At 43.7% G+C, this 13,910-nt stretch overlaps 2 protein-coding genes across 2 annotated transcripts in view; one reads left to right on the plus strand and one right to left on the minus strand.

Moving 5' to 3' along the window:
* Positions 1 to 209: 209 nt before the first annotated feature.
* Positions 210 to 6,934, plus strand: LOC106582106 (calsequestrin-2). The gene is made up of 11 exons (XM_014164852.2): positions 210 to 824; positions 3,305 to 3,389; positions 3,563 to 3,663; positions 3,744 to 3,855; positions 4,478 to 4,551; positions 4,661 to 4,791; positions 5,097 to 5,142; positions 5,269 to 5,323; positions 5,677 to 5,777; positions 5,886 to 5,960; positions 6,091 to 6,934. Exons 1-11 carry the CDS (start codon positions 588 to 590, stop codon positions 6,313 to 6,315), a joined length of 1,242 nt encoding a protein of 413 aa, XP_014020327.2. The 5' UTR covers positions 210 to 587; the 3' UTR covers positions 6,316 to 6,934.
* Positions 6,935 to 10,890: 3,956 nt separating this feature from the next.
* LOC106582105 (vang-like protein 1) overlaps positions 10,891 to 13,910 on the minus strand; it is a 52,080-nt gene continuing 49,060 nt past the window's right edge. The window contains exons 7-9 of the mRNA XM_014164851.2: positions 12,538 to 12,700; positions 12,026 to 12,260; positions 10,891 to 11,892 (exon numbers count right to left, since the gene is read on the minus strand). Of these exons, the coding sequence (XP_014020326.2) occupies positions 11,632 to 11,892; positions 12,026 to 12,260; positions 12,538 to 12,700 (659 nt within the window). The 3' untranslated portion in view covers positions 10,891 to 11,631. The remainder of the gene's footprint in view (positions 11,893 to 12,025; positions 12,261 to 12,537; positions 12,701 to 13,910) is intronic.

Raw genomic sequence — 13,910 nt, forward strand, 5'->3', positions numbered from 1 at the left:
TCATCCCAAAATCTCTACACCCCTAAATCTCCTCTGCACACCTCTCTCTCATTCCTCCCAACATGCCAAGTAGAAAAGCCATGGTGTGAGAGTGTGAGCAGAGAGCGGAGGACTATCTCCTCTCTCCTCTCGTGCTCTTTCTCTCTATCTCTCCCACTCACCTATTTATTTTTAGCACCTAAACAACTGGTCTCCTAAAAATGGGCCTGTGTGTGGTGGCCAGGGGGAGAGGGGCGCTGCTATGTACGGTATCTAGCCCCCCAGCGCTCCAGGTCTGTCAGGTCTGTTCTTTCCCTTTGTCTCGGCTGGAGAGAGGGAGAGAGAGGATCGCTGGTTCCTGAACAAGCCTTGGGCATTGGACTATAGAGGACGGCTTGGAAGGAGACTCAAGGAGATTTATGCTATAATTTAAGGGCAACCTGCTATTCTACACCTCTCTATTGTTTTTTTTTTAAAGTATTTTTCCATTTTGGGGAGTTTTATTGACCTTCCTCAGCCTAAGTACTCTTGTGGAGGCCGTATCTAGTGATTAAAGGTTACTCTGTGATTCTCGGGGTGTGTGGTCGTTCATAACACGTCCCTAGACCATGCTTACCCTGTGGCTGCTCCTGCTCCCGTGCCTGTCTCTGTCGCCGCTCGTTCAGACCGAGAAGGGCCTGGAGTTCCCTCGCTATGACGGGAAAGACCGAGTCATCGACATCAATAACAAGAACTACCAGAAGGCCATGAAGAAGTACACCATGACGTGTCTGCTGTACCACAAACCCATCCCTGACAGGAAGGAGCTGCAGAAACAACACCAGATGACTGAGATGGTGCTGGAGGTAAGCCTCAGGAGGAGGAAGGGAAAAAAGGGAGATGGTGCTGGAGGTAAGCCTCAGGAGGAGGAAGGGAAAAAAGGGAGATGGTGCTGGAGGTAAGCCTCAGGAGGAGGAAGGGAAAAAAGGGAGATGGTGAGGGAGGTAAGCCTCAGGAGGAGGAAGGGAAAAAAGGGAGATGGTGAGGGAGGTAAGCCTGAGGAGGAGGAAGGGAAAAAAGGGAGATGGTGAGGGAGGTAAGCCTCAGGAGGAGGAAGGGAAAAAAGGGAGATGGTGAGGGAGGTAGGGGAAGAGAGATGAAGGGAGGTGGAAGAGGAGGGAGAAGTGGGGATGAAGGAGTGGGGATGAAGGAGTCTAGGAACGAGATGGTGAAGAAAAGATGAAGGAGGACAAGGCAGAGAGAGAGAGAGATAAGGCGGAGAAGAAAGAGATGATGGGTAGAGGAGAAAGAGGAGAGTCACTAGGGAGGGGGAGCACCTGGGCTGGACTGAGGTGATTTAACAATCTGGGGTCACTGGGTCAGCTAGACCCACTCCATAAATCATTTACAGTACCTAGACATTAGAGCGTCCCAATGGGCACGGAACCACAATTTACTGAAGTGGTAATTAAGAGTGAGAGCTAGAATGAGAGACTGTCATAAAACTTTGTCATAAAATGTCATAAAATGGCTGTCATTCAATTAAACATGATCAACTCTGATTGAATCGGATTGAATACATACCCAAGGCTGAGCTACCCCGTCACAAGAATCAGTGATTCTTATGACTTTGAGATACTAATGTTAATGTGCAGTGTGTTGCTCTCAAGGTCAGTGTGTGTGTGTGTGTGTTGTGTGTTGTGTGTGTGTGTGTGTGTGTGTGTGTGTGTGTGTGTGTGTGTGGCTCCCCAGTTCTGTCCAGTGCTGTCAGTTAAGGTTATTTCTGTTAATTCCTTCGGCACTTCCCATAGTAATGTATGTCATTCACCCCAGCTCTCTGCCACAGGCACAAATAGGACCGGCACTCATGCCCTGTATGTTATTGAGCTATACATGTGAAGGGCATTGCAGTAGGTCTGTCTCTCTCCCTGTTTTGCTTTTACACTTAGATTGAGTCGGTCTTAAAATACTATGTCAATGACATGTATATTTATTAACTAGAGGGTTAGCTAACTGATGATTCCATTCGCTAATGTTCTGTGACGGCATCTATATTATAGTGTGCTATGAATATGTTTATAAGGTAATGAGTACTTCATTAGAAGCTACTTCAAGTAAAGTGTCAGTTAGTATCCCACTTCAGCAGAGCTGTGACAGTGGGCTACTATGGCCTAATCTCCTCTCCCTAGCTGTCCTGTGTTCCTCATGGCTTGTGTTGAGTTAGAGTGTGATGTGCAGCAGATAACCTGAGCACAGTCTCTCACTCCTAAAAGCCTCAGATATTTAACTCACCACAGGTGGACCAGACTAGGGTTAGGGCCCTGAGTCATCATAATTAACATAATTACTTGCTCTATTGCTTCGCTACAGGTTATCTGTATAGGATTGCATCCATGTTCCATTATTTTATAAGGAGCCAACAGAGTGAGATTTGTTTGAAGAGTCCACATCTGGTCTTTCTTCATCACTCTGTCAATGTTTCATCAACATACAGTATCTCATGCTTTGATAATGGCTAATTGTTCCATGTTGCATGTGGTAATGTATGTTGTGTTGTATTCTGTCTAGGCCTATGTGTTCTTTGTTTGGGTTTGCTAAAGGTTGAAAAATGTACCGCTTTGCTGAGTTGTCAAAAGTATGACAACGACTTTCTTCTTGTCTACAACCAATGGAGAGTCCATGCTTCTAAATGTTAACACCGATAACTGTATTCATAAAGTGCTTTTCAAACATGATGTTCAAAGCCCTAAATGATCACCTGTCAAGGCATTATCTGGATGAAGACAGACAAATCACTCTGTTCCCCTCCTGATATTTCGGTCAGTCAGGTATTCTTAGCCTCAATTTGCCTTGGGATCTGTCAGAGCTCAAGGCCTTGGCTGGCAGACCCTCACCTATTGAGACCACAATGGCTGCAGGATTCTGGCCTGGATATGGAGCATGGCACTTTTAGTCATCATATGACTGTCTCTGTCTCCCTCTGTGTGTGTGTGTGTGTGTGTGTGTGTGTGTGTGTGTGTGTGTGTGTGTGTGTGTGTGTGTGTGTGTGTGTGTGTGTGTGTGTGTGTGTGTGTGTGTGTGTGTGTGTGTGTGTTGCCTTGGGGCTGTTCTGTTCTCTGGACCATTATCTACTGAATAACGTCACTCCAACTAAGCCTCATCTCGGCCCTGTCTGTTTGTCTGTCTGTTTGTCTGTCTGTTTGTCTGTCCCCTGCCAAACATGCTTCAAACTGGATCATAGTTCCTGAGTGGAGAACAACAAGGACTCTATTTAACACTGTTCCAATTTAAGTGTTATGATGACGTTGAAAGAATGTCACTAACTGACTTTTGTCTTCATCTCCAGCTGGCTGCTCAGGTTATGGAGGAAAAGGAGATTGGGTTTGGAATGGTAGACTCCCACAAAGACACCAAGGTTGCCAAGAAGCTGGGTAAGGAAACACATTAACACTTCAGTGCGAACTATAGTTGCTCATTACTATTATACTGCATGAGTATGAAGCATACTACATGAAAGCACCAAAAGGTTTTTGTAAAGCATTCAGTGAATGGCTGTAAATAATGGTCTGTACTTGACCCTCTGACCCCTGACCTCTGACCCCAGGCCTGGTGGAAGAGGGCAGTGTATATGTGTTCAAGGCAGACCGTGTGATTGAGTTTGACGGCTTGCTCTCTGCCGACACCCTGGTGAAGTTCCTTCTAGACGTGAGTGGACTGGGGTGCCCTCATTGATACTACGCACAGATCTAGGATCAGCTTACTGTTATGTTATTTTCTCTCTGTAGCTTTTGGAGGAGCCTGTGGAGGTGATAGGAAATGCTCTGGAGCTGAGGGCCTTCGACAGGATGGAGGAAGAAATCCGCCTCATTGGATATTTTAAGAACGAGGACTCAGAACGTGAGTGTGTGTGTGTGTCTATCTGACTTTCTGACAATCTGTCTGTGTGTGTCTCTGTGTGTATGTGTTAAGGTTGTATAAATGTGCTCCCTGTCATGCTATTTTGATGGCCAGGGTTGGATGGCTATTGGCTGATCCCCTGGCCTTGATAATAACCGGGGAATTTTAAACTCACCATCCCCATGGATTTACATGTCCAATTTTACCCACTCTTTAGCTTTTCCATTTATCGTAAGACACCGCATCGCGCTCATGATAAGCAAGGCGGCTGTCTCACCCCTGACCGACTGTGGGAGCCTAGAACTAGGGGTCAACGGGGCTCAGTTATTTCAGTACATGTATGTGTCAATGGCATCTCCCTAAAGACCAATCCTAGTCTAGCTAGCACACACAAGCTAGTAGATGCTCGCTGACAGCTATGTTAAATAATAGCAGCAGAAGGGGAATTATTCTAAATGCTGAAGTTCTACCTCTGTTCAACGGATAAGAAATGGTGTGGTTATAGAGTAGTGGTTATACAGTAGTACACCATCTTCAAAAGAAGTCAAATGCCCTCTCCTCTCCTCCCTCCCTCCTCCCATCCACTCCTTTCTCTTCTTCATAAACCGCTCCTTTCCCCCAGACTACAGTGCGTTCAAGGAGGCTGCAGAGCAGTTCCAACCCTACATCAAATTCTTTGCCACCTTTGAGAAAGCTGTGAGTATACAGACATCCATACCTTGACATCCTATATCCTTGGTCTGTGAGAAGGGGTCCTGTCAATGCAAGACGTTGGGTGCTGATTCTGGTGTCTGTGATGTTTAAGGTGGCCAAGGAGCTGACCCTGAAAATGAACGAGGTGGATTTCTACGAGCCCTTCATGGAGGAGCCTGTCACCCTCCCTGACAGACCCAACTCTGAGGAGGAGATCGTGGTTTTCGTCACTGAACACAGAAGGTATGGAAGTGTAATATTTTTTGGGGGTGGGTGCTTATATTTGTCCTGTGTTTTCTGCATATCCCATTTCCCCCTGAGAGTCGGGTCATGGCCAGGTCAGCGGCGACCCTGGAGCAATTAGGGTTACGTGCAACATATTTTCACCTTGTCGGCTCAGGATTCTAACTAGCGACATTTCGGTTACTGGTCCAACACTCTAATTGCTAGGCTACCTGCAGCCCTACTGCGGCTGTCAGAACAGGATCACTTCATTCTGATGATCTGATCAGTGGTCTGTGACTGATAGTGTTGTGTAATGTTTTCAGGCCAACACTGCGAAAGCTGCGTGCTGAGGACATGTTTGAGACATGGGTGAGGTTTTTTTGTCAGTTAATTTACCTTATGCAAGTTCAAGGGTTAGTGCAAGAAAGGCAAGTACAACAGTAAGTGTGTTCATTTCTGTCAAACCTTGGACAGCATCTCATGTCTCATTTTCAGGAGGACGTTGTGGAGGGGAGCCATATAGTCGCCTTCGCAGAGGAGGAGGACCCTGGTAAAAAAATCCATCAATATTACAGTAACATCAGCTTTGATCAGGGCCAACATCGGCTTTGATCAGGGCCAACATCAGCTTTGATCAGGGCCAACATCAGCTTTGATCAGGGCCAACATCAGCTTTGATCAGGGCCAACATCAGCTTTGATCAGGGCCAACATCAGCTTTGATCAGGGCCAACATCAGCTTTGATCAGGGCCAACATCAGCTTTGCAACATAGGTTCCTATCAGTCTTATCTGAAACTGAGAATCACTGAAATGGTTCATAGCTTTCAGGAAATCAAACAAACTTCTCCTGGCATGATAAAACACAGACTAACCTTCTTAATGTGTTGTTTGGTGGTGTTCAGATGGTTATGAGTTCTTGGAGCTGCTGAAGGAGGTGGCTAGAGACAACACCCACCACCCTGGTCTCAGCATCATCTGGATCGACCCTGATGACTTCCCCCTGGTGAGACACAGACAGACGGGTGGACGGACAGAAGGACGGACAGGACTAAGTGAACTCAAGTCCCTACAGTTTCAGATCTCACAGTGTGTTCTCTCTCACTCTCCTCAGCTTATCCCCTACTGGGAGAAGACCTTCCAGGTGGACCTGTTCAAACCTCAGATCGGCGTGGTCAATGTTACTGATGTGAGTCCCCGAACAGCTCCAATACAGCATGAGGAATTGGTGGAAACCAGTCAGAAATTGTGAAACTTAGATCTAACTCATGATGGTCCATGACCTTTGGCCCCTGACCTCTCTCTCTTCCTCTGGACAGGCTGACAGCATCTGGCTGGAGATGGAAGAACAAGATCTGCCCACAGCCCAGAAGCTGGCGGACTGGATAGAGAACGTCCTGTCTGGCAAGGTTAACACAGAGGATGATGATGAGGATGACGACGATGATGAGGATGACGATGATGATGACGTTGATGACGACTCTGATGATGACGACTCTGATGATTCTGATGACTCTGATGATGAAGAAGACGAGGATGAATAATTCAAAAACTGTGAATTTGTCATCTAGAATCCATAACATTGTTGTATAGTCTCTTTACTGTACTATCATCAAAGTTCAGGGTGAGAAAAATAGACCTAAATGCTTTTATAGAAGATTTTGTACAACGTGTCTGGCCTAAGTCAACCGCTCTGCATTATAAGAAAACCCATTAACAGCTTTTGTTTTTCATGAATCTGGAAACAAATCTGTTGATAAACTGAAATCGATCTTAAAGAGAGAATTAACAATGTGCTGACCGAGATACTTGAGAAAAACCCAAACAGTACTTTCCATCCTTCCCTTAATTCTACAATTTAAAAGAAATGGTTGGCGACCAAGACAAAGACATAAATCTAACTTTTGTTTGATCGATGGGGCGGCAGGTAGCCTAGCGGTTAGAGCCTTGGGGCTGTAACCGAAAGGTTGCTAGATCGAATCCCCGAGCTGGCAAGGTAAAAATCTGTCATTCTGCCCCTGAACAAGGCAGTTAACCCACTGTTCCTAGGCGGTCATTGTAAATAAGAGTTTGTGCTTAACTCACTTGCCTAGTTAAATTTAAAAAAGTGAACTGCTGCTGTACACTATCCTAAACCTCAATAAAGTGTGGTATCTTTGTGTATTTTGCGGTCTCCAAATCATGCCGTCTAATGCATGCTTTGTGTGTAGATAATTGCATTTTAGGTTTGACTTTCTGGATTTCAGTGCACACACTCCCTTCTCTCCATGCCACAGTGGCTATATCTTTGTTATTACTATTGGGTCCTGTGTGGCTCAGTTGGCAGAGCATGGTGTTTGGAATGCCAGGGTTGTGGGTTTGTTTCCCACGGAGGGCCAGTGTCAAAATGTAAGACGCTCTGGATAAGAGTCTGCTAAATCAGTTAAATGTAAAAATAAAATAACTATTGTAGTTAAAAAAAGGCAGATTTTTATTGGAATATCTACATAGGCGTATAGAGGTCCATTATCAGCAACCATCACTCCTGTGTTCCAATGGCACATTGTGTTAGCTTATCCAAGTTTATCATTTTAAAAGGCTAATTGATCATTAGAAAACCCTTTTGCAACTATGTTAGCACAGCTGAAAACTGTTGTGCTACAATAGTAATTTACAACGGATTTCTGATCAATTTGATGTTATTTTAATGGACAATTTTTTTTTGCTTTTCTTTCAAAAACAAGGACATTTCTAAGTGACCCCAAACTTTTGAACGGTAGTGTATATATTTTTTTACCTTTATTTAACTAGTCAAGTCAGTTGAGAACAAATTCTTATTTACAATGACGGCCTACCTCGGCCAAACCCGGACGACGCTGGGCCAATTGTGCGCCGCCCTATGGGACTCCCAATCACGGCCGGATGTGATACTGCCTGGATTCTTTTCCCCTCTCCATCTGACAATATTTAATATTTATCCAAATATGCAGCAGCTGCAAAGCGAGATCATCATTACACACCCAGATAGGAAAAGCTGCCAATTCCTCAAGTCTCAATTTGTCTCATGTATTCACTCCGTTTCACTCTCTCTTTATCTCTTTCCCTCCTTGACTCATCCCTCGTTCTCTCTCTCCCTCAGTGGGCAATTAGAAGAGAGAATACGTGAAGTGTCAGGAGAGAGATCTCAGTGTTCTGTAAGCCCAGGGTGCAGTAGTGTGAAGGGGGCTTCAGATATGAACTCACGGTCTCTACTCAACCTTCATATTACAACATCTGTCTCCCTCTCGTCTTCAACTGGACAGTGCAGACAGACAATAGTTTCACTTACATACTTTCTAGTGCACAGACAAACACAAAGCACCACACACACACACCAACAATAAAGTAATATGAGAATATGTTGAAAATGTTCATACAAATATTTATTTTACAAATTTGAATCTTTATACAGTTATTGTAATTCCATATTTGTAAATCTTAAAAAAACAACCAGTGAAAACTTGAGACCGAATTGGTCAGAACAACATTTAGGATGGCAATTGTGCACGCGCACACACACACACACACACACACACACCATACATTATTGGACGAACATACTTGCATACAATAACAAAACACATTGAGCATACATCATATGTGTTTTAAAACAGAGGCACCTTTGTAATGAAGGAGACATACAAGGAGACAAATGCCCTGGTCTAATACTTTAAAAATACATCCTTTCTCCCTTCCTTGAAGTAATCACATATCGGAATTGGTTAGATTAGGGAAAGCAATTGGTTGGCAACCTTGCTTTGACCTATCCAACACTTACAACCTGTGGTCACCTCAAGATAAAAACTAATAAAAAAGGGTGAATTCAAACAGGGCAATATTCACAGCCATTATTTAATCACTATAAAATCCTCAAAAACATGTAATCTTTTGGTGACAACAATGATTGCACAATTACAATAACAAACACTTTCATTCTAATATAGTCTTGAATAATATGCACATGTAATAGGGAAGATTTGGCTAAAACAATACAATATTAAAAACAAACAAATACTGTATATTGAGTCCACAGAGATGAGCATAAAAATCCCATAGCAGTGGCAGTTCTACTAGTTGTGGCTAGATGGCACTACAGCCTCTTTTGTGACTGTAGACTTCCTGTCTGCACTCTGAACATCAATACTGAGGAATATACCATATCAAACAATGTAAAAAAAAGACATTAGAAATGTATAATTTTGGCCTATTTGAATCGCTTTCAGTACATGAAGATACGTGTATGCAGACTTGGAGATAGAAGAGGAGAAGCTACGGTATCAGATTCTCTTTGTGTGTATTCTCCACACTTCTCAAACACTCATAACATGGGGACTAAAAGAGAGAATATTGTGCCATCCTTCTTTAATCTGTTGTCTTCCCTCGTATCTGAAGACAAAAAACTTGAGCCTCAATCTGATTCTCTTAGCTTACAGGGTTAGATTCTGTAGAAATGTAATAATAGCTTTCTTTCATCTGGAGATAAGACACACATATAATGCATGTCTTGTCATTAGACGCCAAATCAGAAAAGTAGAGAAAATCTCTCTCAAAATTATGAATACATTTTTTTCCTGTCTTAATTGCTTCTTTGTTTGCTCAACTGTAGTATTCCGCAATAGCCCGCTTTGGGTTTGAGCCCAACAGGTTCTGACAACCTCTAACAGATTTGTCTAGGAATCCTGGGGAGTACAATAACAGAACCTTTTTCATCCATATAATTCAATAACTGGACAGCCACACAAAATTACCTGTTTTAGGTCAGTTAGGATCACCACTTTATGTCAGAATAATAGTAGAGAGAATCATTTATTTAAGCTTTGATGTCTTTCATCACATTCCCAGTGGGTCAGAAGTTTACATACACTCAATTAGTATTTGGTAGCATTGCCTTTAAATTGTCAACGTTTTGGGTAGCCTTCCACAAGCTTCCCACAATAAGTTGGGTGAATTTTGGCCCATTCCTCCTGACAGAGCTGGTGTAACTGAGTCAGGTTTGTAGGCCTCCTTGCTCGCACACGCTTTTTCAGTTCTGCCCACAAATTTTCTATAGGATTGAGGTCAGGGCTTTGTGATGGCCACTCCAATACCTTGACTTTGTTGTCCTTAAGCCATTTTACCACAACTTTGGAAGTATGCTTGGGGTCATTGTCCATTTGGAAGACCCATTTGCGACCAAGCTTTAACTTCCTGACTGATGTCTTGAGATGTTGCTTCAATATATCCATATAATTTTCCTTCCCCATGATGCCATTGTGAAGTGCACCAGTCCCTCCTGCAGCAAAGCACCCCCACAACATGATGCTGCCACCCTCGTGCTTCACGGTTGGGATGGTGTTCTTCGGCTTGCAAGCCTCCCCCTTTTTCCTCCAAACATAACGATGGTCATTATGGCCAAACAGTTCCATTTTTGTTTCATCAGACCAAAGGACATTTCTCTAAAAAGTACGATCTTTGTCTCCATGTGCAGTTGCAAATCGTAGTCTGGCTTTTTTAATGGCGGTTTTGGAGCAGTGGCTTCTTCCTTGCTGAGTGGCCATTCAGGTTATGTCAATATAGGACTCATTTTACTGTGGATATAGATACTTTTGTACCCGTTTTCCTCCAGCATCTTCACAAGGTCCTTTGCTGTTGTTCTGGGATTGATTTGCACTTTTCGCACCAAAGTACGTTCATCTCTAGGAGACAGAATGCATCTCCTTCCTGAGCGGTATGACGGCTGCGTGGTCCCATTGTGTTTATACTTGCATACTATTGTTTGTACAGATGAACGTGGTACCTTCAGGCGTTTTGAAATTGCTCCCAAGGATGAACCAGACTTGTGGAGGTCTAAAAATTGTTTTTTTCCTCTGAGGTCTTGGCTGATTTCTTTAGATTTTCCCATGATGTCAAGCAAAGAGGCACTGAGTTTGAAGGTAGGCCTTGAAATACATCCACAGGTACACCTCCAATTGACTCAAATGATGTCAATTAGCCTATCAGAAGCTTCTAAAGCCATGACATCATTTTCTGGAATTTTCCAAGCTGTTTAAAGGCACAGTCAACTTAGTGTATGTAAACTTCTGACCCACTGGAATTGTGATACGGTGAATTATAAGTGAAATAATCTGTCTGTAAACAATTGTTGGAAAAATTACTTGTGTCATGCACAAAGTAGATGTCCTAACGGACTTGCCAAAACTATAGTTTGCTAACAAGAAATGTGTGGTGTGGTTGAAAAACTTAAGTGTATGTAAACTTCCGACTTCAACCGTATATAAAAACACACATGTACAATCCATTAACTGTAAAGAAAAGCAATTCTTAGTTTGATAGAAAACTGAACCTGAACTGTTTTGGTGATTTTTAGGTAGTATTTCATTCATATTAGCAGGGCAGACAATATGAAAATACACACACACCCCCCCCCTCCCTCCCCCACACACACACACAGGAAGAACAAAATGCGCAAGGGTCATCTACAGTGTATTGAAAACCCCCTGACATAATTCAATGTTCCAGTGTGCCTCAGGACAATAGAAATCAGAGCATGTTCCCTAACTCTCTCCATCGGTCATCTTCACTCCAAAAGAGCCATAGGGCTGGGGATCCCTACCGTTTATTAACTACTATATGCACAGCTAACACTTCATCTTGTTACAATATCCCATATGCATCTGTTCATATCAATTACGTACAATAACAAATCTAAAAGTAGCCAAAATAATCTTTATAAACACCAGTAATATAAATAGAAGAGAGAAGCAAAATAGCACAACAAGAGCATATCAAAGTAAAAGAGGGTTTAAGAAACTGAACACAAAAAGATAAGTCTAGAATTCCCACAGTTCTTCTACATGTGTCTGTTAGACTGATGTTTCAGATTGGAGACTCAGGGTAAACTTGTGTGACTTAGGATCGACGTACTCCTCGGTCATTTGAATGTAGGGGATGGACTTGACTGTTACCGCTAGGCTGAAGTCTAGACACCTCAGTGAGAAGACTGTGTCCTCCTTTAGACCGCTAGTGACCGCAGACTCGCTGACCAGAGTCCACTGACCGGCCATCCAGCGCTCTCGACCATACTGTAGCGTAGGACCAGGGGACAGGTAGGCCTCCAGGAATGCCTGAAGAGACACAGAAACAGACACACACAATCATATTGCTATAGAGACTGCTATGTTGGGCCAAGGCCAAGAGGTGTCTAGTAGTGATACTGGCCAGGGGATGATCTGGAACCAAGTATTGAAGCTTGCCTACCTTGGGGCTCATGTTGTGTGTGAGGCAGAAGGCCAAGTGTCTCTGGATGCTGTCCATGCTGTGGCAGTGCTGCCTCCTGGTGGTTCGGAGGTATTTCTGCAGGGCGCGGGCCATGGAGGGGAAGATAGCCAGGGCCGCCTCCCGTACGTCCATCACATCCCCAGGGGATGCTTTCTGCTCCTCCTGCTGCATCCGCCTCACATGGATGAAGGCCTCCTCCACAGCCACCACCAGCCTAACGTTACAGCAATGTACAGAAAACATTCAGTATACTGTACACTCATCTGTTCTTGCATCCTACAAGTTATAAAAACACACAGGCCAACATTTAGCCTACTCAATTCTTATGTCCATCTATCTAAACCCTCATCTATATTTTAATCCTTACATTAAGCAGCATACTTATGTATCTTTCATCCCTCTTTCTTTCTTCCTTCCTTTCCTTTCACCCCACCTTTTTGTTTTTAAGTCACTCAGAGTCCCCCCTATCTCTCTCCTCCCCCCTCTTTCACCTGGCTCTGCGTTTGCGGACCCGTCGGTCATGGTCGGCCTCTTCGTAGTATAGTTCGTTGTGAGTGGCGTCTCTGCGCCTGGCTGCTGCAGAGATCATGGCCCGCGACTGACCCCCCACCTGCGATCCCCCCGATCCCCCCGATCCCGCCGGGTTCACTGGGCCTACAAACAGGAAGCACAGAGGCATGATTGGAAGATCACTGTGTGGCCCAGTAAGCATATTGACAGTAACCCAGGGAAAACACAGATCTCAGTGCGGATTCTGTGTAACATCTAAATATCTCATTAGGCAGTTTCACAGTTCAGATCCTTTCACTGAGAGTGATTAAATATTTAGCCTGGTAGTCAGACCCGATTATGGTTTAGACAACTGCCAAATGACAACAGAGTTGGCTAAAGCAGAAACAAACACATCTGTCTATCAGGTTAGTAAATATTCATATCATTAAAAAAAACAAGAACGATCTTCAAACACAATAATACCAGTTGATCGTAGAATTAATTTCTCTCTATGATGAATACCAATAACTAACCCAGAAGTAGTAAAAGCATAAATTAGGGTTCCTGTGGGATATGAATATGGAGGAGTGGAATCTGGTCCATATTTATGAGGGATATGTGTGTATGAGGGTTCAGTACAGTAACCCCGGCAGATACAGGCCAAGAGAGATGAATCGATGAATCATTAACACCAAGGTGTGTGTGTGTGTGTATATATATATATATATATATATATGAGGCTGACCGAAGCACAGGCTTGGTAGCACAGCCTTTTTCCGATTGAGAAATAAATGTTTTATGAAATTTCATTGCAATCCTATTTTTTCTAAATCCCCCAAAATCAATATGGGTGAGTTCCATTGGAGCAGATCTGGGCTGGTTAAAAACAGTAGAAACCCTAAAGATCCACTCTGCTAGCCTACAGAAACACCGCTGACCTAACTGGAGAACACACTACGAGAAAAGGAGGACGAAACACACACAGAGAGACAGAGAGAGACAGAGAGAGAACGTGAGAACATGAGAACGAGGGGTAGAGAGAAAGGGGAGAGAGAGAGACAGAGACAAAGAGATAGCATGGGAATGTGCGGCAGGAGCTAGTGTGATGAATTATTAAAAGGCTGAAATGCAAATGTCTGTGAGGACAATGTACCAGCATACTCCTCTATCAAACTCTGCTACAAAGAAGATAGAGAAGAACCAGAAAAGCTGTCTCGCACTGAGCTTGGAAGTTGGTGCCTGTGCACATGTATATGCGTCTGTGTAAAGCATATCTCGCGAATGAAAGTGGTGGTTAGATTGGTGTGCATTTGTGTGTGCATGCTTAGAAGCAGTGTAAACATTGGGGGTGGGGGAAGGGAAGTGAGGTGTG

Source organism: Salmo salar, chromosome ssa21 (assembly GCF_905237065.1).
Source record: "Salmo salar chromosome ssa21, Ssal_v3.1, whole genome shotgun sequence".
Taxonomy (NCBI): Eukaryota; Metazoa; Chordata; class Actinopteri; order Salmoniformes; family Salmonidae; genus Salmo; species Salmo salar.